The sequence below is a fragment of the Triticum dicoccoides genome, chromosome 5B (genome assembly GCF_002162155.2).
Source record: "Triticum dicoccoides isolate Atlit2015 ecotype Zavitan chromosome 5B, WEW_v2.0, whole genome shotgun sequence".
NCBI lineage: Eukaryota > Viridiplantae > Streptophyta > Magnoliopsida > Poales > Poaceae > Triticum > Triticum dicoccoides.
This window is the reverse complement of record NC_041389.1, coordinates 410,033,182-410,055,975: the sequence shown is the minus strand read 5'-3', so window position 1 is coordinate 410,055,975 and position 22,794 is coordinate 410,033,182. Positions and strand designations below refer to the sequence as shown.

At 44.8% G+C, this 22,794-nt stretch overlaps 3 protein-coding genes across 4 annotated transcripts; 1 reads left to right on the top strand and 2 right to left on the bottom strand.

Annotated features, from left to right (window-relative positions):
- The first annotated feature begins 2,185 nt into the window (after positions 1-2,185).
- LOC119309599 (tetraspanin-8-like) lies at positions 2,186-4,352 on the top strand. Of its 2 annotated transcripts, none has more exons than XM_037585571.1 (2): positions 2,186-2,823; positions 3,845-4,352. In XM_037585571.1, exons 1-2 carry the CDS (start codon positions 2,326-2,328, stop codon positions 4,082-4,084), a joined length of 738 nt encoding a protein of 245 aa, XP_037441468.1. In that variant the 5' UTR covers positions 2,186-2,325; the 3' UTR covers positions 4,085-4,352. The 2 variants fall into 2 exon arrangements, with proteins under 2 accessions (XP_037441468.1, XP_037441467.1); XM_037585570.1 differs by having other exon boundaries at positions 2,187-2,823; positions 3,770-4,352.
- A 1,711-nt stretch (positions 4,353-6,063) lies between these two features.
- Positions 6,064-11,229, bottom strand: LOC119309596 (WAT1-related protein At4g28040-like). Its single transcript, XM_037585568.1, has 6 exons — positions 10,704-11,229; positions 10,499-10,612; positions 7,011-7,218; positions 6,727-6,888; positions 6,453-6,604; positions 6,064-6,344 (listed from the first exon to the last, which is right to left on the bottom strand). The coding sequence occupies exons 1-6, from the start codon at positions 11,048-11,050 to the stop codon at positions 6,128-6,130; spliced, it is 1,200 nt and encodes a 399-aa protein (XP_037441465.1). The 5' UTR covers positions 11,051-11,229; the 3' UTR covers positions 6,064-6,127.
- A 393-nt stretch (positions 11,230-11,622) lies between these two features.
- Positions 11,623-21,991, bottom strand: LOC119309598 (WAT1-related protein At4g30420-like). The gene is made up of 7 exons (XM_037585569.1): positions 21,819-21,991; positions 21,647-21,718; positions 21,397-21,513; positions 12,622-12,874; positions 12,398-12,556; positions 12,146-12,297; positions 11,623-12,040 (listed from the first exon to the last, which is right to left on the bottom strand). The coding sequence occupies exons 1-7, from the start codon at positions 21,989-21,991 to the stop codon at positions 11,848-11,850; spliced, it is 1,119 nt and encodes a 372-aa protein (XP_037441466.1). The 3' UTR covers positions 11,623-11,847.
- Between the last annotated feature and the right edge of the window lie 803 nt (positions 21,992-22,794).

The window sequence follows — 22,794 nt, the reverse complement described above, 5'->3', positions numbered from 1 at the left end:
GGGTGTCCGGATAGCCGAACTATCACCTTCGACCGGACTCCAGGACTATGAAGATATAAGATTGAAGACTTCGTCCCGTGTCCGAATGGGACTTTCCTTGGCGTGGAAGGCAAGCTTGGCGATACGGATATATAGATTTCCTACCATTGTAACCGACTCTGTGTAACCCTAACCCTCTTCGGTGCCTATATAAACCGGAGGGTTTTAGTCCGTAGGATGAACAACAATCATACCATAGGCTAGCTTCTAGGGTTTAGCATCTCTGATCTCATGGTAGATTTACTCTTGTACTACCCATATCATCAATATTAATCAAGCAGGAGTAGGGTTTTACCTCCATCGAGAGGGCCCGAACCTGGGTAAAAACACCGTGTCCCTTGTCTCCTGTTACCATCTGCCTAGACGCACAGTTCGGGATCCCCTACCCGAGATCCACCAGTTTTGACACCGACAGTTGCCCTCCCACTTGGTCAGCCTCTCACGACCGATCTCACTCCCCCCAACATGCCCTTTGGGCGACGGAATGCAACGAAGGCGTATCAATGGCAAATCAAGTCACCATACGCGACGCTCCTCAGTTGAACGAAATACAGGTGATCTACTGCAAGATCGTTGTGTGCCATCTATGAGCCCCACCCCTCGGCATATGTAGGTACCCGAGGGTGTCTAGAGTTACATCCTAGTCGGTTACGTATAAGAAGAACATGTTGTAGACGATTTCTACTGTCTTGGGGTGTACTTCAAATCCTCGGAGCCTTTCTCTTATACGCCGCCTCGACGCGGCCCACTAGTAAACCTACATGGGAGTCCTTGGATGGGCCCACCTGGGCGGAGACAAGTTGGTGAAAGAACCCCTAGTTGGAACTCCGCCATTGATAGGCGGGGGAAGGAGGAGGTGCCGTTAGTGTCCAAGAGCCAATGGAATAACATGGCTGCGTGCGTTGACTTAATCAAGGGCTAAATATATTGCTGATACCAATTAAATCAAGCGGCTGCTAGGCGACCAGCTGAAAATTGGGTCGGTCCGCCAGCGCCTAGCATCGTCCTCTTGAAAAGATATATATTTCTATTGTCCGTTCCGATTATTAAAAAAATAAATCATTTTGAAGCTTTGAGAACGATGGGTGGACGACATGTGGTCCTCCATGCATGATTGGTGGCCCCCGATAGACTAGACGCGATTTCACATGATCGAACGTGGACTAGGGGAGGGCTCTTCCGTGTTCGGGTGCAACGATACTAGCAGCAGCACGGTAGCGTCGTTGGCGTCCCTAGCTTACGAAAGAGGCAAACGCAGTGCTACCAACAAACGAGCCAGGCAGGACGCGCCGCGTAGGATGGATCCCCATTTATTATCGCTGCTTGGTTTAGATAGAAGCAGCCCTCGTGCGTGCCTTCTTGACGAAATCAAACCGGGCGCAGCGAGCGAGAGGGAAATCGTACTAGAACTACCAAACGCCACTTCCCGCACACGCACTGAAACCTCGTGCCACTTCGACGCGGCAAAGGCAGACAAGTCAAACCCGCTATCTGCTTCGTGCAACCTTTTTCGACCGATGTGATATGTTTTGCTCTCGTACTAGTAGTAGTACTAGAGCTGACGCAGAATGGAGTCGTCGGTAGTTAGATCTCTTGGGTGTAAAATGTGAAACAAGAAAAATACTACCTCTTGGCGGACTGACGTGCCGGCGACGGTAATTTCAGTAGCATATACGTGGTGTGTGTGTGTGTGGTGTAGGTGTGTGCACGAGAGAGGCCGGAAACTTTTCTTCAGCGCGTCGGTGTACGATTCATACACATTTCGTATCGTTACCAAGTCGGGGCCCTCCGCTGATCGGCCGGAAACGCGTGATCTGAAGAACAGTGGCGTCCCCTAATAGCCACAACCTTTTTGATTTTTGAACCCTCCGTCGAGACCCTGGAGAAGGACACGAGCCAGGCGTTCCCCGGTCAATACGCTTGCGTGTGCGTGTGCAGACCCCTGGAGTGCGAGAGTCGCGGTCAATAGTTTCCGTGCCCAGCAAAGGATCCATCCATCCATCAGCAACCGCCACGCCCCGTTTCGCTCCCACACGAAAAGCCCAAGAACTTTCCTCCCGCCCTCCCCACCCCACCCCGGCCCAATCCAATCGAATCCACGCGCACACACCCCCTCTACAAATACCACGCCCACCACCATCCCACATCATCACACAATTCCCAGATCACACCGTGCGCCACGCCCCCTTCCCCAAAAACCTTTCGAAAACCGCCGCGCCAACCGCCACCCAGCCCCGTCCAAGAAACCGCACGCCACCGCGGACGCGACCCCCCGCCGGCGCCAAGATGGTGCGGCTAAGCAACACGGTGATCGGGATCCTGAACGCGGTGACCTTCCTGCTCTCGGTGCCCATCCTGGCGGGCGGCATCTGGCTGCGGGCGCGCGCCGACGGCACCGAGTGCGAGCGCTACCTGGCGGCGCCGGTGATCGCGGTGGGGGTGTTCCTCATGCTCGTCTCCATCGCGGGGCTCGTCGGCGCCTGCTGCCGCGTCACCTGCCTCCTCTGGTTCTACCTCGTCGCCATGTTCCTGCTCATCGTCGTCCTCCTCGGCCTCACCGTCTTCGCCTTCGTCGTCACGCACAAGGGCACCGGGGAGGCCGTCTCCGGCCGCGGATTCAAGGAGTACAGGCTCGGGGACTACTCCAACTGGCTGCAGAAGCGGGTGGAGAACGACAAGAACTGGAACAGGATCAAGGGCTGCCTCCAGGACGCCAAGGTCTGCAAGTCGCTCGAGGACAAGACGGTCGACCAGTTCATGTCCTCCGATCTCTCCCCCATCCAGGTAATTTCATTTCACCGCCGATTCGCCTTCTTACCTGGGTACTATTCTTGTCCATTTATTTCATACCTAATCTGACAATAACAAACCTAGGCCAAATATGCTTGATGATCCGAGATGAATTTGATTATAAAATGAGTAGGACTAGTACTTAATTTACCATGGATATATATATTACCTGTGTTTGAATTAATATGAAATATGAGTTCTTTTTCGCGTGTCTGCGTACGTGCTCGCCGAGATATTTCTGACCACGGAAAAGGATAAGATATAGCTCCTGCCTAAAGTCAACAAATTGCAGTTTGAGATATTGTAGTAGCACAACTTGATCTAGTGTGATGTTTACGTGTACGGTTGTGCCAGAGGTCAGCATCATGTAGAGAGGGTCAATCAAATTACTCCACTTGCTCATTAGCGCAAACGATAATCAACTAGTCCCAACTTTATTAGTACTGCTATTTCCAAATGATAGTTGCATGCGTGGTTAAAAAGATAAAGAAATCATCAACTGCAGACCAACGTTTTGAGTAGCAATGTTTGATACGGTCCTCCCGATTTCCGAGGGCTGACTTTGAGCCGACGGCGATACTGTCAACGGATCGCTCCTGATTCATAGTGATTTTCCTTCAAACCAAAGCAACCCTCAGGCCTGCTGCTTTGCATTAAATTCTTTCCAAACGTTCTGACCGGTTGCAACATGGAACCAGACCACAAGTGTGGCAGTGACACCTCCATCTCAACGCTCGGGTGCCATTTTACCAAACTTTCCTATTATTAGGTCGCACAATTCAACTGCTCCTTGACCAAATCATCTCTTTCTATAAAAAAAATTGAGGCATGTAGTACCATTGAACTTTTTTTCGTGGTCAGAAAAGAAATAATTTAATTGATTATTATTCTATATTTGCGATGGAGGCTGACTGACCATTTCATCTTTTCCTGCGCGCAGTCCGGCTGCTGCAAGCCTCCGATCAGCTGCGGCTTCACCTACGTCAACAGCACGCAATGGACCGGCCCCGCCAAGTCGACGGAGCCCGACTGCGGCGCGTGGTCCAACGACGGGGCGCTCTGCTACGGCTGCCAGTCGTGCAAGGCCGGCGTGGTGGCCACCCTCAAGCGCAATTGGAAGCGCTCCGCCATCATCAACATCGTCTTCCTCGTCTTCATCATCATTGTCTACTCCGTCGGCTGCTGCGCCTTCAGGAACAACCGCCGCGACCACCGCAACGGCGGCGGGTACAAGCAGCAGGGCGCGTACGCCTGATCGTTTGGCTCGGTTATTTATTGCTTGGATTGGATGGATTCGTGTCATTTTCATTCATCGTCGTGCTTCTCTTAGGATGGCCTGATCTAGCTTTGTACAGGCGAGATTATTCTGTGCTCTGATCATCTACTAGTTAGGTTCTATACTCCGTGGTCATGAGGAGGGTTGTGTATATGTCTTTTCTGTTCTTTGATATGTATGGCAGACCATTATATATGTAACAGATTATTCTGGAGTTATTTATTTCATATTATATTTACTTTTGTCCATTTTTCTAATTGAACTGCATCTTTGATTGTTTCGCCTGACTCACAAAGTCAAAAGTATATTTCGGAAATTCGCTCGTGAAGTAGTAGTATTCATTTTGATTGACATTAAGTTTTTTTTTTAAAGTCACGGCAAAAAACTGTCCACCTGAACATCAACTGTTTTAAATGGTTGATGTATTGCTCTCATTCAGTGTTTTGACAGCAGCGTGCTGTACATGCCCTTTGATTTTTAAGCTTGGACCTTATCTAAGGCTGTATTTTTCCAAGATGGCCTTTAAGTGCGATGGGCACATGCATGCTTTCGAACGGTCTGTGTCACCTTCACTTTCTTGGTTTCTCCGGCGTGTCACCTAAATCTTGTTCATTATGAGTAAAGGAGAAACTGCCTGAGGTTGTGCACCTAATTACCGTCCCCATTTGCATACAAGGTGGCAGACAGACGCGCAGGCATGCTCTCAATCTTCTCTGACTATTTGTGCCATCCTTCCCACCGAAGTATTACTAGAAAGAGAAGCTATGAAGACATATGTGCTGGATGATGATTCATGGGAGAGGCAGGTCCAGCCCACCACAACCTCCAAGATATCCAACTCGTTTCACATTCGTCTGCAAGAATCGTTATAGCTAGGCATCGCACCACCTTGCCGATGTCGTTTCTGCACGACTCTTTCGTGTTGGACTAGTAGCCCTTCTGAACATAGGCCTCACTGTCTTAATAGCCAACTGGCATCTTCCGATATATATCTTCCATGTTGGCTCAGTCATCCTAGTAATGACGGACAGCGATGGGCTCGTGGCTGCCTGGGTCAAATCTGCTCCGAAGATCATATGCGTTCAACAGACTGCCAGACTCCGTGTCTGATAATTTTAGCATGGCTGCAAAGTCACGAATTTTTTTGTTTTGTTGGGTGACAGACAGTTCAAGGAAGCATGGGAGACAGCTGATTATCAGTTAGCCAGAGGCTCATTTTTAGAGTAGCGCAATATCATTGGCATGTCCAAGTAGTATCAGCGTCCGCGTTTTCAGATAACAATTGCTCTGAAGGATTGTTCTCACTCTCTAGTTTTACAACGATGTTCTCTTGTTCTACCATGCTCTCACTCTCTCCATCGTCTTCTGTACCCCACAGGACTACATAGAGGCTGATGGTGATAGCGCCTAATACGCTGCGTCAAAGGAAAAAGATCACTGTAAACATCATCCACAACAAAGAGTTATTATGATTTTATGACTGAACACAACAGGGTTCAGTGGACCTAATGAGGAATGAAGTTAGTGCATACCTCCCAGTATGGAGTTCTTCATGAAGGAAGAGCTTAGGTAACACTGTCATGAGTAAACAATGAAGAGATATCATCTTTGTTTCACTTTCACTTGCAAGAATAGTTGTAGCTAGGCATCGCCTTCTTGTCGTCCCTTGTGTGTGACTCTCTTGTTAGACTAGTAGTCATTCTTAACATATATAGGTCTCAGTCCTTGCCAATTGGCATCTTCCAATATCTTCCATCTTCCCTGATTAATCCTCATAATGCCGGACAGTGATGGGTTCCTGACTGGCTGGGTCAAATATATGATCGGCACATTAAGCATTGTGCAGACAGCCAGACTGCGTGTTTGATAATTTAGCATGGCCATTGCCCATTGGCCAAGAACTATCCAATGAAAAAAAAATATATACACATATTTTGGCAACAAGCAGGCAGTGGAAGAAGTATCAGAAAAAGGGATCATTATAACTCAAAGGCTGGAAGCTGTGTCTGAAAAACTGCAATATCACTGGCGTCTCGAAGCATCAGCGTCCGCGTTTTCAGATGATAACAATGGTTCTGAAAGATTGATCCCACTTTCTACTTTTACACCCATACAATCTTGCTCTAAAATGCTTTCAGAATCATTAGAGTGGATGGCCAGCCCCTCGCTGCTTGCGTCATCAGCTTTACCCCACAGCACAACATACAGGCCTAGGATGATCACAATAGCACCCAACACGCTGCACACAGACAATTTCATCGTAAACATCATCAACAGTGACAGTGATTATGTACTGAGCAGAATAGGAAGTTCAGTCCACCAAAAGAGGAACGAAGCGTCGACATACCTCCCAATGTGCAGTTCCTCGTGAAGGAAGAGCGTAGACAATATTGTTGTGATGACCGCGCTCAGCGGTGTAAAAATTGCGCTGTAAAGTGGGCCTTTCACTGATATGCACCAAGATTGCATAAAAAAGTTTGCGCCCGATGCGAAAACGCCCTGCAAAAATTGTTCAATGTTGTTGAGTGGCCAAACTCATTATATATCAACATTCGACGCAGTTCAGAATAACATGTGGATTACCATGCCATTGCGTGCATTTAAATGGACTAAAAACTTACTCCGTATAAGATGCAGGGGAGCTCCCAAATAGAAGCAAGCTTCCAGATCTCAATGTAGTTTGCTTCCAGGAAGAAGGCCATCACCGCGCATTGCAAGGTCGCTAGGAAGCACATCCAGGTTGCCAAGGATAGTGGATCAAGGTAGGATTTACAGACCGGTACCTGAAAATGACCGCGGACTTGATCATTTTCCCTCTCTTCGATCGCACAGAGCATACACATTTTGTCTATAATCTAACAGTAACGGGGTAATGTTTTCAAGCCAAGGTGCATGCAATGCTTGCCTGCAAGATGTACCAGATGGAGAAACAGAAGGCGTTCCCCATGAGGTAGATGCCGCCTCTCACCCAGTCATCGGTCGCCGGCAGGAGGAGGGCGCCGAGAAGCTTTGGGCCCTTGAAGAACGCCATGAGCATTGCTCCGGCGAGGCAGACGACGGTTCCGACGATCTTGGCGATGCTTCTTGAGCTCCTCAAGTCCACCTTCTCCAACCTGCGAAAAAGCGTGGGAATGGGATGATCGGTCGTGGTTCCTATATGGCGCGTAGGTAGCCGTGTAGCACCGTAGCGCGTACCCCGCCTGCGTCTTTCCTTCCATTATCGGTACGGCCCAGTTCGCTTCCCTTCCTCTGGTTCTGCCGGTTTTGGGAAGGTTCTAGAATCTTCCCAGGACCGTTTTTTTTGTTTTTATGTTTTCTATACTGTTTTTTTTTCATTTTGCTGTTCTTTCCAATTTTTCTCTCTCGTTTGTTTTCTTTCCCTTTTTTTCTATTTTCTTCTTCTTCACTTTTTGACTATTTTTGGCATTTTTTATCTCGAATTCATTAAAAACTTCTTTGTTCATCGAATTCGGAAAATGTTCAACCATGCAAAAAAAAAATGTTCAACAATCCTAAAATGTTCATCCAATTAAATTTTTTGTTCATAAGATTTAAATTGTTCATAAAAATTCAAAAGTTGTTCACCAAACTAAAAAATTTGGTACATAATTTTTCCAAAAAATGTTCTCTAACACAAATTTTGTTCATCAAATTAAAGAAAATGTTCATCAAATGCCAAATTTGTTCATCGTGTTCAAAATATGTTCATCAAATTCAAAAAAATGTACATTCCTTTGGAATCATGAACATTTTTTGAATTCACGAACATTTTTTTGAACCATGAACGTTATCTTAAATTTAAGACATTTTTTTGTAATCATGAACATTTTTTGCAAATTCGTGAACATTTCGTGAATGCATGAACTTTTTATGAAATCATGAACATTTTTTTAAATTTGTGAACATCTTTTGCAATCATGAACATTTTTTGCAAATTCGTGAACATTTCGTGAATGCATGAACTTTTTTGAAATCATGAATAATTTTTTAAATTCGTGAACATTTTTTTACATCTTCATGAACATTGTTTGAATTCCCGAGCATCTTTTTGAAATATTGATTTCGAAATCATGATTGTTTTTTTTCAAATTAGTAACTTTTACTGAAATTTAGAAGCTGTTGATATCCTGAATTATTGAAAAAACAAAAAAACGCGAAGGAAAAGACGAAACAAAAACAGGCGGCGTGCCGGCCGCACATGGGCCGGCCCAGAAAGGCGCGGAGGGGGAGCGGGGGGTGTGCGCCCGCTGCGTTCTTAGTGCGTGCTGCGACATATAGGAGATCAACTAATTAACGAGCGCCCCTTCGAGAGTCTCACAACGATCAGCGCCACATGATGCGCTCTCAGCCGCCCGCCACGTCTCGCGCTCTGGACGCTCCCTCCGGATTTTTTTCTAAATTTTCCGCACGCGTTTTCGTCTTTTTAAATGGTTTTTTCGCGAAAAACACCTTTCTTTTTTCTTTCGTTTCGCGAAAGTCATGGTTTTGCTTCCGCAAGAGGCACGGTTTTGCTTTCGCGAGAGTCATGGCTGTGCCTCTCGGAAACGGAAAACGTGTTTTCTATTTTATTTTTCTTCCATGAGAGGCACGGTTTTGCTTCTGCAAGAGGCACGTTTGTGTGCTTTCACGAGAGGCACGGCTATGCCTCTCGGAAATGAAAAAAAAATGATTTCAGTTTTTTTTCTCTTTCGCGAGAGGCACGATTTTGCTTTCGCGAGATGCATGGTTGTGCTTTCGCGAGCCTCCTCAGAAACAAAAAAATGTTTTCTCCTTTTTTTCCTTCCGCGAGAGGCATGATTTTGCTTTTGCGAGAGGCACGGTTTTGCTTTTGCGAGAGGCACGGTTGTGATTTCGCAAGAGGCACGGGCGTGCCTCTTTCGGAAAGGGAAAAAATTCCGTGCTCCCTGTTCGGTATTTTCGTCCGTCTTTTTGGTGAAAAATATTTCGTCAAAACCTATCAACATGGGACGTAGTTTTGAAGATTCAACGCGAAGAATTTAAAGGTGAAAACGGTTCAAGATTTGGACGCATGGTTTAAGAGATAAAACGTTTTAAATAAACGAATTAAAGAAAATGAAAATTGCCAGGTTGTGACAAGTAGCGCACATGCAGTGCGCCACTTGTTGCAACATGAGATAGTGAAAGCGATTTTGCAATACGAACTCTTCACAATTTCGGTCATATAGGAGGCCTCATGATCGGTCAAGCATTTCGAGTTACTCCACTAGTGGGCCGAAATCGAAATGGAGGAGTCTCAAACGAAACCGGAAGCAACAGATTAACGAGCTCTTTTTTGGGAGTCTCGCAACGATCAGCATCATTTGCCACGCTTTTAGCCATTAGTCACATGTCGCGTTCTGGGCGCTCCCTCTGATTTTTTTTCGCACGTGTTTTTGGCTTTTTAATCGTTTTTTTTTCGGGTTTTTATGACGTTTTGGTTTTTCACCGGTCTTCCCTAGCTTTTCGACAAAAAAAAATAGCGCAAAAAAGCGCAATTTTTTTCGTGAGAGTCACGGTTTTGTTTTCGCGAGAGGCACGGTTGTGCCTTCGCGAGAGGCACGGTCGTGCCTCTTGGAAACGGAAAAAAATGCGTTTTCTATTTTTTTTCCCTTTCACGAGAGGACGGTTTTGATTTCGCGAGAGGCGCGGTTTTGCTTTCGCGAGAGTCACGGCCGTGCCTCTTGGAAACGAAAAAAAAACATATTTTCTGTTTTTTTTCTCTTTCGCGAGAGGCACGGTTTTGCTTCCGCGAGAGCACGGTTGTGCTTTCGCGAGAGTCACGGCCGTGCCTCCTCGAAAACAAAAAAAAATGCATTTTTATTTTTTTCCCTTTCGCGAGAGACACGGTTGTGATTTCGTCAGAGGCACGCCGTGCCTCTTTCGGAAAGAGAAAAGACTCGTGCTCCTGGTTTGGTTTTGTTATCCGGTTCTTTTCGTCTAGTTTTTTTTATGAAAAAAAATTTGTCAAAATCTATCAACATGGGATCTAGTTTTGAAGATCTCGACGCGTGGAATCCAACAGCGAAAGCGGTTCGAGATTTGGACGCACGATTTAAGAGATAAAACGTTCTGAACAAACGGATCTAAAAAAAAGAGAAAACTTTCATGGTGCGACAAGTGACGCACATGCAGCACGCCACTTGTCGTAACCTGAGGGAGTTGGAGTGATCTCCGCAAGAAATATTTTTAATTAGTGATTTCAGACGAAACCCACATGCCCAAACATCAATGGGCGGGCCTGATGGGCATATGTCTCATTGCTGGTGGGCCTAAAATAAATGAGTAGCTACAAGCGGGACAAAAGAAGGAAATCGGACGGCCAGCGGGCTCTGTCTGACGCACCGACGACGGACAAATGACGTGAGGTGGAGAAAGGGGAGGAGGAGCGAGTACCCGATGACGGCGGCGATGGCGAAGGTGATGCCGGGGGCGAGGTTGGTGGTCGCCCGAGCCATGGACGGCGACGCCAGCTGCAGCCCCATGAAGTAGAAGTACTGCCCCGTCGCGCTGCAACATCGACCGGCATGTACATCTATCAACAACACGAGGGATGCGGCCGGGATTAGAGAGATGGAAGCGGCGAGACTTGGGTGCGCACCTGGCGAGGGAGGCGAGGAAGAGGAGGGCGAAGGCCCGGGAGCCGACGGCCATGGGGCGCAGCGTGAGCCCCCTGGTGGCGAGCGAGGCGAGGAGGAGCGCGGCGGCGGCGATGCCCTGGCGGTAGGCGACGAAGACGATGGGGCGCATGCCGAGCCCGTAGGCCGTCTTGAGCGCCATGTCCACCAGCGAGTAGAAGAGCTGCACCAGCACCATGGCCACGCACGGCTTGTACCGCTCCGCCCACGGCCGCCAGCCGCCGCCTGACATGGCACGAGAGATCCGGGAGAGAGTGACCAGGGAGGGCCTCCGCCTCGCTCTCGGCAGCCACCAGCTAAGTAGGAGCATCCATGTGCGGACAAGCCTGGTTTTGCGTGCTAATTTTGTTTATGATTCGGGTTCTGCAGTCAAACCAGCTACCAGCCGATGAGATAAAGAATTCCCGGCTGCCTGCGGTGATGCGGCGAGCATGCGTGAATCACCATCACCAGGCTTGAATTTTTCGCCTTAAAATATGCTTGGTGATCATGTTCTCTTGTCCTTCTCTTCGGTCCTGTGACTCATGTTCCCCCTCTAATCAATTGGTTTCCGCGGCATTCGTGCCCGAGTTCTCCTCTCCTGCTATCCTGACTTGGCTGGCACCATGTGGTCGTCGGCGTTTTTATTTCTTTAGCACCTTTCATTTTCACCCGTCAGCTCGCCGCCTGGCACTGGTTCGACATGACCAGACTGGAACATGCTGACTGGAGACGGGTCCTCACTGAAATGCACAATGACTGCAGGTGCGCATGCACTGTCAGTGTCAGTTCAGAAACCAGATTCGCCTCTGAGGTTTCTGCGTGATCAAGCGGAAATCAAAGCCATGACACGGCGAAAGTATGATTGGTTGTAGCACAAATGTATTGTCAAGACAATATATGTTGCCGTAATTGGTAAGCACCCCCTACCTCATCTTAAATTCGTGGGTCACAACAACATTTACGGGCATTATATTTTGTACATTAGCGGCGACATGCATGATGCCCATGGCCACATGCTTCACCAGCACACTAGTACTCTCCCTCAGAAAACAACCCTGTAACTACAAAAACACATGGGACCATGAGCTGAGAAAGATCACTGGCTATTCCAAAATTGTAGAGCCACTACTTCTCGATCCGGTTGTCGTCCGCTAGGAGCGGCTCGGTGATCGTACTTTCCGCGTCGAGGAGCTGCGAGTCCGACCATGTCTTCTCCAGATCATCGGCGTGCTCCGCCGCCCTTGGGCTCTTGACGTCGCCTGCTTTGCCCCACAGCACGATGTACAGCCCGGCGACCACCGCGAATGCACCCAACAAGCTGGACAAGCAGAACCGTTTCGTCGTTAAGTAAGTTGAAAAGTGAAGTGGTGGGTTCAACGAGACTGAACTGCATGCTAAGTTGCAAATAGTAACACACACACACCTTCCGACGTGTGGCTGTTCGTGGAGGACGACGGTGGCGAGCACGGTGGTGACGACGGTGCAGAGGGGGTTGAACATGGCCGAGTAGAGCGGGCCCCTCACCGTTATGCACCACGACTGCAGGTAGAACGTCACGCCTGACCCAACCGCGCCCTGCATGCCCAACGATCGACATTGTTTAACATTTTTCCGCGGAAACGGCGGCGACGCGCACGGGAAATACTGAAAGTGGATGGGAAGACGATGAACTTACGGCGAAGATGCAGCCCATGACCTCGAAGAGCGAGTTGATCTTCCAGGCGTCGAGGTCCGGCAGCACGAAGGAGTTGAGTAACGCCATCTGCGCCGTGGACAGGAAGCACATCCAGGCCGACAGCGTCAGGGGATCCACGTACGACTTGCAGATCGGAACCTGTGAAACAGTACAAGGTTCAAGTTCTCATGATGGATATTCTTGGCTGGCTGACTGACACCGACCTGTATGATGAGCCACAGCGACCAGCAGGAGCTGCTGCCGACGAGGAACAGCGCGCCGGTCACCCATTTCCGGCTCGCCGGCGAGTTGAGAAGCAGGTCTTGGAGGTCCAGCCCGGCGTCGTCGACTCCCAGCGAGTCGTGCAGCAGATTGGGGCCCTTGAGGAAGGTCATCACCATGGCGCCTCCGACGCAGACGGCGGTGCCGAATATCTTGGCCACGCTTCGCGGCTTCCTGATCTCCACGCTTTCTAGACTGCGTGCATGAGCCGCCGGTAATTTCATTAGTAACTAATTCCACTTTTGTAATCCAGCGTTTCAGTAAATGCTCCTACTTTTTTTTGACTAAAGAGCAAGAAGCCCTCTTATTTATGTTCTGAGTGAAAAATAAAGAACGAGAGAGTTTGAATGAAAGATGATCCATCAGTCTTTATTGATGATAGAAGTGCGTTATTTATATCCAGGCGGAAGTACACATGGTGCTTGGCAGTCAAGTAAAACACATAGTTACTTGAGAGCCAAGGAATTACATAGTTGCCTTGAGAGCCAAGAAAGTACATGGTTGCTTGAGAACCAAGCAACCTATCTAACAATTAACTTAATCCTAATTAGCTTAATTAATAAGCAACTATTCTATTCTTAACACCCCCCCTTGTACAACGCCTCTTCTTTGGTACATCCATCATCTTGAAAAATTCTTTGAATAATCTTGAATGTCTCCTCCAAAAACCCTGTGGGAAAAATATGAGGAGAATAGTGCAGATATGTTGCTAAAACTCCTTTAAACCCAGTGGGAAAAATAATAAGGAGAACATCTGCAACATATAATGGTTATTGTCTCTTGATAACTCATATGAGAAAAACCTTTGAAGAAGGAGAAAAATCATCGATGAGTTTAGAGAACAATGAATATGTCTTGAGTACTTTCTTTAAAAACCTCGATAGGGAAAATAGAAAGTATGACGTATGATCTTTGATAAGATATTGCCTCATTAAAAACCATTATGAGAAAGTTTGATATAAAACTCATAAGGGAAAAGAGTGTGATATGATATGCCATTGAAAACTCCTTTAAAACCCAGTGGAAAAATATAAGGAGAAAGTGTATGACATATACGGGCACTTGTGTTTATATTGTCTCGTTAAAAACCTTTATGAGAAACCATTAGGGAAAACTCATGAAGGGAAAAAGAGTACAATATATGCAATCTTAGGATTGTTAATAGGTTATAGATTTGGGAAATTACTCCCCCTGAACTTTGCAAACCTGGAGAATGTGTAATACAAATTCCATTGATATGATCATGACATTATGAATAATCTGTAGGATTTTCAAAGTATGTTATTTGCATATTGTTTCCTCACTTTCTATAATTCGTGAGGACATGTAATTTTTTTTAGCAATGTACATTACGATATTGCTCTTCATATAACCTGTAGTTTTTGAATAACACAAGTGGTAGCGTCTTGATAAATCAAGTTATGTGATTCTGATGAATCTCAACCACATTATTCTGAGTGTGGTTAATCATTCTGCTAAGCCATGCATAGTTTGTAATGCTTTTATATAAAGAAATTATGTCAGAATGGTAACTGGAAATAGCCATAAAAGCCCATTTAGATGACTTCCATATGAAGGCTAGTCCAGCAAATTCAGTCATTGATATGGCAAGTATGACCATATTACATGTCTTTTATTGATATGATATATCCACATTGAACTTCTCGTATATGTTTTGGATATATGTAGACTGATATATGTATTCTTGAGAGAATGCTCAAGTTGTAAGATTAAGCTAAATTTGGTTGAATCCAAATTTTCCGTCTTGAGATGATTTTATGTATTTTTAGGTCCTTTAGAGACATTGATGACAAAATCATCGATATATACTGAGGTGATGTAAGGAAATCAAATTTCTGATTTCTTTATTAAAACACATAAACAATCATCATTATTCGAGTAATCCTTTTGAAGAAGGAACTCATTTAGTCGGTAGTACAATATGATTTTTGACTATTTCAAGTCATAGAGTGACTTATGAAGTTTTACACAAAACTTGTTGCGATTTGCTTTTGGATTTGGAAGTATAAGCCCTTCAGAGACTTCAATAGAGACTTCCGAAATAAGTGACTCATATGAGTATGTAGCCACTTCATCCATCAACTGCATGGATAATATTATTATTTGTATTGCCAATGATATTTAGTATCGAAACATAATTCCACTTATACCAAGAGGGTATGTTACATCGTAATCGATGTCAGGTCTCTGCGTGAACCCTTTTGCTACATGCCTCGCTTTCTCACCACCTCATTGACTTTGTCTATGAATGAGAAGTTTTTTAATATTCCATATGGAAGATACTTATGAGGAGTAGGTATTACTGCAGTAAATACCACTCATTTGTTGAGCGAGTGCTATCCTTCATTACTTGCTTCCTTTGTATGTGAACCAATATGAGTGCAAGAGGCACTCTACCATGGATTTTGGTTCTGGGCCCAAAAGGGTTTTAGCAATTTGAGAAGAAATATATGTCGACAAATGTAGTCTTTAGTTTATATGATTCTGATGGAATCATTGAAGTTTGTGGATAAAATATTTACTCCTTTTTAACTCCTTGTGATTTCCTACAACAAATAGAGTCAAGGTGTTTCGATGTCCCGGCACGCAAACATTTGTGCACATTTATGCCGGGCATTGGATGATGAGCATCCAGTGAGGTGTCTTTCAACTTGATGTTGAATTACATTTACTAGTTGAGGATGTGATTTCCTCTGTTTCCGCGGAAGCATATGAGAAGTTATATCTCGTATTGTCAAAATTTCTCCCCCTCTTGCTCTCATTTGGGGAGAAGAGTGGTTTATCAGGTACCTCCACTCTTCTGACACTTTACTGCAGGAAGACAGGATTTAGTAACACCTTGTCATCAGTAAATGTATGTGGCAGATTTGCAATGTGTTGCAAATATATGATTCTCTAAACTTCTAGTTTAGATTCTTTGAGTACGTGGATATAAGGATTGAATGTCAATAACATTTCTAATTTATTGTTCGGCATTCCTTGTGGTACTTATCTCCCCCTAATGCCAGAAAATATCCTTATTGCTGATGCAATCAGCATAGGGGCTATGAATTATTTTGATTGACAGATAAATTTTTATTCCTCACATAGATCCCTAATCTTCTATGAGTGCCCATTGATGTATGCTGGAGTGGTGATATCGGTATGTAATCAAATTATCGCAGATGGGAAATACTTTGTTGATTTCCACGTAGTTACTACAAGGGAAAAGTAGTATGAAATGCAGTTGGTATGATTTAGATCATACTTATGGTGTGTAAGGTCGTATGTATCCAGCAAGAGGCTGGTAAATTTACAATTCTTAGTGGTCATGTAATTCATTTAACTATCTTTGATAAGAAATTTAGTTAAACCATTCTGTGTATGTACATAGGGTACTCAATGCAATCAGAAAATTCTCGTGAAATGAGTTCAACAACATTGTCCATTCGAATGGGATTATCCTTTGTTCGGGAGAATTTGCTCCTACTTTGATAAGTTGAGCTTAGTAAGATCATGCATGGTTGTGTGTGATAAGAGACACACTTGAAATCATTTTATAAATGTTCCTATGAGTACCATGAAGTATCTAATTAATTCCACATAATGGTTAACTAATCCACATATATCTTCTTAATGTATTCAAGGAAGATTGAGTGGCTCATTTAGAATTTTAAGGTGAGAGTGCCTTAAAACTGATTCCCCCTACGACACATGCGGTGCGCATAAAATCTGATGATTTGGGATATTTTGCAACTTGTTAAGTAGTGACCAACAGAATTGTCAATAATTTTCTAATCATCCCCAAACCAGGATGGATAAGTCTATCAAAATAGATATTTAATTTATTAACATTTAGAAAATTATTTCGTTCGCAACAATAGAAGTATGAATTTAACCATACGGTCAAATTTATTAAATATTGCATCCAAGAGATAGGATATTGAACATCCTATTACATGTAGTAGTACAAGTACATGATAATGATATTTTGGGAATAATTAGGAGATTACATGAGGTCTCCCATATTACTAATTTTTTATTACGCAAACATATCATCGGTGAAAAGGACTTCACCATCCTTTTGTTGCACAAGGTTTTGGTTCTCCATCTGATGAAGATTTGAGAACAATCATTTTCCAGAATATTTTCTGGTTGTACGTTTGCATATTTTCAAAGTTATCCCAATGAACTCATCAGCCTTTTAAATAAATTTGTGGTGTTGTTCGACCATATGTTTGAGGGTTTGGTAATCATAGGTACGATATTTACATAACCACACATTTGACGAATTTGAGAGTTGTATTCGTGATCATTTTTGTGAAAATGATCTATTCTCTGTTAAGAGGAAATTCTGTCATTGGTTGTCTGTTAGCCTATACTTTACTTTGAATTCCTCTTGATTCTATTTTGTGACCACTAACTTGCATAGTATTCTCGATACTAGCAAGAATTTCAAACAATGGTATATAACCGTTCGGTGAATCTGATGATTTTAAGAAACTCTATGTAAAGTGTATTAAGGGCATATAAAAATATTTGATTACGAGATCTCAACTCGAAGTTGATTAAGTGACAGAATTGCGAGATGTGATAGACTTGAGGTCTTGAAAAATGAATGAGTCATCATTCTGATGTGCTCACGACAACATGTATCTCTTAAGAGAAATATTCATGGTAAATAAATATCCATCCATTATGTACTTAGTTTGAGAACTAAGTGAAGTTGGTGACATATAAAATGCATAAGAACATAGATAGCTATTTAGAGAATAGCCATGACACATTTTTCGAAGGTGGAGTTATAGTCGCCACAATGCCATAGATGGATAAAATGACTAATGTCATAAACCATCTTAAAATAAACAATCCCACCTAACATGAATTTGCATTTGGAAATGTCATCCATATGTTACATGAAAAAGGCTCATGCATTTATTTATTTTACTTCTAGGAGTAAGTGATGTATGTGGATAAACTGATTTGCTTGAGAACAATCATGGCCAAGGTGATCCTTGTTGAACCTGGGTGTATCCTTCAATACAACACATGTGATGAAGTCATTGCTGGCATTTTGGACTTCGTTCTTGAGGAAGTGTGTGACGTTTAGAGTCACTGCCAAAACGTATAGAATTTGCATGTTTGACATTGGTTAGTCACTATGAAAGTATAATCACAATATGATGTGGACACTGCAACAGTGTTTGAGACACTTGCTATAAATTATGGCATCCTTCTTGATGGATGGAGGACATTATAATTAGAAATAGTGACAGGCTCTTCTGCCATGTATTTTACTAATGTAATAGAATGTAATAACCAGGGTATGCAAATATTTGCATATTTTTCTATGACATATTCAAACAATGTGAGACTTGAATTAGCACAAGATACCACTTTTGCAGATAGCGATTGCGCGTGAATAATATTTACTATGAGAGTAAATCATTTTAGTGAACAACAACAAATGCTTCAGAGGAGCATTTTTTTATTATATATAGCTGATGCTTTATACCCATATGTGTAGACCTAAATTGATATAGGATAACACTTTGAAGATAATCACCAATATGGTGTAGATCTCACAGTAATAGAAAACATAATCTGACTTTTGTCATTAGATGTTCATATCTCTGTTACCTTATGTTATGCTATATTTAAGAAAATCACTTTGAAGGTAATCATCTGTCAAAGTGACATGATGTAGACCTTGCAGTAACAGTGGATAGTCTGCAAAATTTTGCAGTAGATGCCAGTATTACCTTATGATATCTTGAGGTAGTCACATCTAATATTAATATTTGGAAGAGCACTTTGAAGGTAATCATTTTGTAAAATTGACAAGATGTAGTCCTCATAGTAATGATGGATAATCTGCAAATGATGCAGTAGATGCCACCAATACCTTGTGATTCATAAATAAATTTTGGGCTTGTCATATTAAGTATGATAATTTATAATTCTTAATAGAATCTCATTCAGATTTGCAAGGAAATTGATTTCTATTGCAAAATTGTAGTTGTTGACACAAATCACATGTAATGCTAGGGGTAAAAACATAGATGATGTCTTAAATTCCATAGGAATAAGATCTTAAATATAAGCAAAATATTATGTTGCAATAGTATTACTGAGGTAATACATATGGATGCAATTTATGTAATATTTGAGGACATGAGGCTTCAAATGGTATTTTACATGATACAAAAAAAATGCATAATTATATTGTATGCTATTTAGAGATACATGAGGGCATAATAGAGAAAATGTGGGCCTTCCACTGGTAACGAATTTAGAAGGAGTCTAAATGCAAAAGGTCGAAGGGATAAGATATCCTCGATCCTTATCTCTGCTTGTGACTCTGACCATGGCAAACCACCGCCGTTCTTACAGTTACTATTCCCTGTGGGGAATTTTTCTAGCCGTCGTCTCCATTGGTGGTCGGGAACTCCAGTCAGATGGCACCGCGCCGGGAGGGCCAGGGCCGAGGACCACCGACGCCGGGAGTCGCCGCGCGCCTCTGGCTGTTGCGGGAGGCCACCTTCCCGCCGAGCAGAACCAGGCCGACGACCATGGTTGGTAGCGGGCGTCGCCGCGCTGTGAGAGCGCTGCCGCCATAGACGGCCGTGCCGAGGAAGACCGCAGATGCGGGCACCGCCGTTAGCGTCCAGGAAAAAGGGGAGGGACGGGCGAGGCCACGCCATGTGTCCAAGGTTGCGTCGCATCGCCGATCGCTGGCCGTCGCGCCGTGCAGGGCACCGGCTGTAGGCCGCCGCCGTCCGCCGTGCTGGCCACGGTCGCTGCTACCAGTTCGAGGGAGGTCGCTGCGTGCGCCGCTTGCTCCTGACGTGCCTGGGGGCATCTATGGCCGCTAGCCGCCTCCCGCTGAAGCCGAAGGCCATGGTTGCGCTGGACAGCGTTACGTTGCCGTTGCCCAGCAGGTTAGTACTGATTCTGTGTAGGAACAAGAAAAATTGGAATAGGATCACCTGATGATGTAGCAATTAAGATCCAAGAGTTTTGATCTGTATGCTTCATGTGTGAAGTACGGATTCTGAGAATCAGGATGCTACTAGTTCGTGACTTTCCATGTGCTAATCAAATTCTTCGGTGCTCTATTTTCTGCTTCTCTGGTCATGGCCGAATTTGTTTCTTCGGCCGATTGCTTTTTTTCTTCCACTTTGTACGTTTCGCGCGAGTGCATATGCGTACAGGATAAACAATCCATTGTTAGATTACTGGTTGACCACAAGAAAACATGATCTAATAGGCAAAGATTAAAATAGGGAAACACTATTAGTTTTCCTGATCAAGGCCTTTAATCCTTGGATCGTTGGGGATAGACAAGATCTGTTCTTCATCCTCTGCAATGATGTTATGCTCTTCTCTTGTCCGGCCGAATCGCTCGATAGGAGAGCAAAGTGCATGATAACGTGTTCTGAGTGAAAAATAAAGAACGAGAGAGTTTGAATGAAAGATGATCCATCAGTCTTTATTGATGATAGAAGTGGGTTATTTATACCCAGGCGGAAGTACACATGGTGCTTGGCAGTCAAGTAAACACATAGTTACTTGAGAGCCAAGGAATTACATAGTTGCCTTGAGAGCCAAGAAAGTACATGGTTGCTTGAGAACCAAGCAACCTATCTAACAATTAACTTAATCCTAATTAGCTTAATTAATAAGCAACTATTCTATTCTTAACAATTTAGACTACCCAGCCCCACTAACACTCATAGTGATGGAGAAGAGAGCGTACATAAGTGGCAACGTTGGGGTGTGATAGTACCAATTATTTGCATCTTGTCCCAAGAGTTTCACAAATAATGACGTCCCGTACGTAGCCCCCCACGTACGTGGTCGGCACTACTGTATTGGTGTCCTAGAAAGGCAGCCTTTATTGCAATCTGTAGTAGCCAAGTGGAACGGCTACTGCTTGTCACAGATCTGTGCTTGATGAACCAGGGGTCTAGGGGAGCTGACTTCTGTTACTAGCATTTTTCTTACAGGTAGTGTAGTGTTTAGCACTTTGGAACAGAAGAAACATGCTAGACCTGAATCTTTTAATCCCTCCGTAGTCCGTACCCAGGTGTTTATTTGTTTCAGAGAATGTTCGATCTGCACGATCAGTGGGAGGAAGAGCAAAAGATGCCGAGAGTCCACAACTTATTGGGAGGTGGCGTACACAGAGGATGATGAACACCCGACACATGCTACTTACTCAAACCACACACGCCCACACTACATAACATTTCACGTCTACGTCTACCATGCAGGCACGAATGCTGCGCAAGCTCCAAGCATCGATCAGTCACACAGCGCAGACATGCGTGCGCTTCCCGCACTCACCATTATAAGCTCGAACACTGACAAAATTGATTACTTAGTGGTTGAGGGCACAAGTTGCCTTGTTAGCCACAGTTAATTGTACCATAGGAATAGGATATTCTGTGGATCTATCTCACCTACATACTGTAGAAGTACATATATTATGACCCTAACTGCCCCATTAGTTAATTCCATAATTATCGTCCCCGATACCCTTCAGCTGACTAAGCAGTGAGGCGACAGATCTACAAGATGCGCACACGCTCATGGCCTGATTTCATTTTTAGACCACAGATGATGAAACTTGACGAGGAACTGTGAACACACGATGTGAATGAAAAGTGCAATGCCGGCTGCTTGCTGCTTGCAGTTCCAGGAACGGTACTCACCCTACTGACGTCGCCAGCACGAAGGTAATCGCCGGTATCAGGTTCGTCATGGCCGTCGCCATGGACGATGATCCCAGGTAGATGCCTTGGTAGTACATGTACTGATTCGCCGTCGCCCTGTTCATTCATTGCAGACATACACACCAAATGATCAGTAATGTAAACAAGACTGTTCGATCGCTTCGGTGCTCACTGTTCAGCTCAGTACGTGACCGTTCGCAAGATGGCGAGAAGGCATATATGGACGTACCCGACGAGAGAGGCCAAGAACACCAGCGCGAAGCCTGTCGTCCCGATACAAAGAATCTCCTTCAGCCTCTTCCTGAAGAAAAAGAAAAGGACAATCTACAGCTCACCACGAGTGACAAAATGATCGCCTAGTGAGAAGCAGGAAAGAGAGAGAGGGGTCGATCTTGTCTTACCTGTTGGCAAGCAAGGTGATGGGGACGAGGACAAGGGTGGCGATGGCCTGCCTGTAGACGACGAACACCATGGGGCTCATGCCGCGGCTGAACATGGCCTTGGCCCACAGCGCCATGGCCGCGTAGATGCACTGCACCACCACCATGGCCGCCAGCGGCTTGTGCTCCTCCATGGCAACGCCCACCGCCACCGCCGCTACCTAGGTCGAGAGATCTCGAGAAACTAGTCGAGTAGGCGGCCGGTTTCCAAGGAACGGCTGAGGCGGGCTAGGTGGTTTATATACGCTGCAAAGGTCGTAGGTTCGCACAAGGTTCTGCAGTGCTTCATTCATGTGCTGCCTCATGTATTGCCGGGCCCACGGTGTTGTCGTACCTGGTGTTGGCCTCGCGTGCTAGGATGGATACAGGTCAGCTAAGCTAGTTGGTTTTTGACAAATCTTGACTGCTGAGAACGTGATTTATGGTCTCATGCAGCGTGCTTATGTGGAGATTATTCTACTCCCGTGTCAGACTGATAGCGTGAGCTAAGCTCCGTCTCTCTAATCGTATTTCCCCGTTCAAAATTACTCATCGCATAAATGGATATATCTAAAACTTAAAATACGTCTAGATACATCCATTTCTGCGACGATTAATTCAGGACGGAGGGAGCATAATTCTGTCCTAGGAGAAATAAAGGGGTTCTTCACGAGGCGTTCTTTTGCCTGACCCTTGCCACCACGCCGTCTTCTCGGTTCCCTACTCTCCACCATCAGACAGTTCATCAGTTGCCAAAGAAGTGGGGGCCCTCTCTTTCGTTTTTTAGGTTCTAGTAAGTTCTTACTTTTGATATTAGATTTTTGTTTTCTTGGCGGCAACAACAAGGTGCTGGTGGCGACGACATGTGGGATTATGGTTTCTCTGGCCTCTCTACCTCGAGGATGTTCGATTAGGCGCGGATGAAAGGTTTGTGTGGTTAGGTGTTGTCTGTTAGCTC

What these genes read in the sequence shown, in the direction of transcription:
- LOC119309599 (XM_037585570.1), top strand. Translation starts at nt 2,326, where the DNA reads ATGGTGCGGCTAAGCAACACGGTGATCGGGATCCTGAACGCGGTGACC. An exon ending in CCGATCTCTCCCCCATCCAG is followed by an intron (nt 2,824 to 3,769) that starts GTAATTTCATTT and finishes TCCTGCGCGCAG; the next exon opens with TCCGGCTGCTGCAAGCCTCC.
- LOC119309596 (XM_037585568.1), bottom strand. Translation starts at nt 11,050, where the DNA reads ATGCTCCTACTTAGCTGGTGGCTGCCGAGAGCGAGGCGGAGGCCCTCC. An exon ending in GCCATCGCCGCCGTCATCGG is followed by an intron (nt 7,219 to 10,498) that starts GTACTCGCTCCT and finishes GCTTTTTCGCAG; the next exon opens with GTTGGAGAAGGTGGACTTGA. An exon ending in CCATCTGGTACATCTTGCAG is followed by an intron (nt 6,889 to 7,010) that starts GCAAGCATTGCA and finishes GGTCATTTTCAG; the next exon opens with GTACCGGTCTGTAAATCCTA.
- LOC119309598 (XM_037585569.1), bottom strand. Translation starts at nt 21,991, where the DNA reads ATGGAGGAGCACAAGCCGCTGGCGGCCATGGTGGTGGTGCAGTGCATC. An exon ending in TCATGGGCTGCATCTTCGCC is followed by an intron (nt 12,298 to 12,397) that starts GTAAGTTCATCG and finishes TTGGGCATGCAG; the next exon opens with GGCGCGGTTGGGTCAGGCGT. An exon ending in GAACAGCCACACGTCGGAAG is followed by an intron (nt 12,041 to 12,145) that starts GTGTGTGTGTGT and finishes CTGCTTGTCCAG; the next exon opens with CTTGTTGGGTGCATTCGCGG.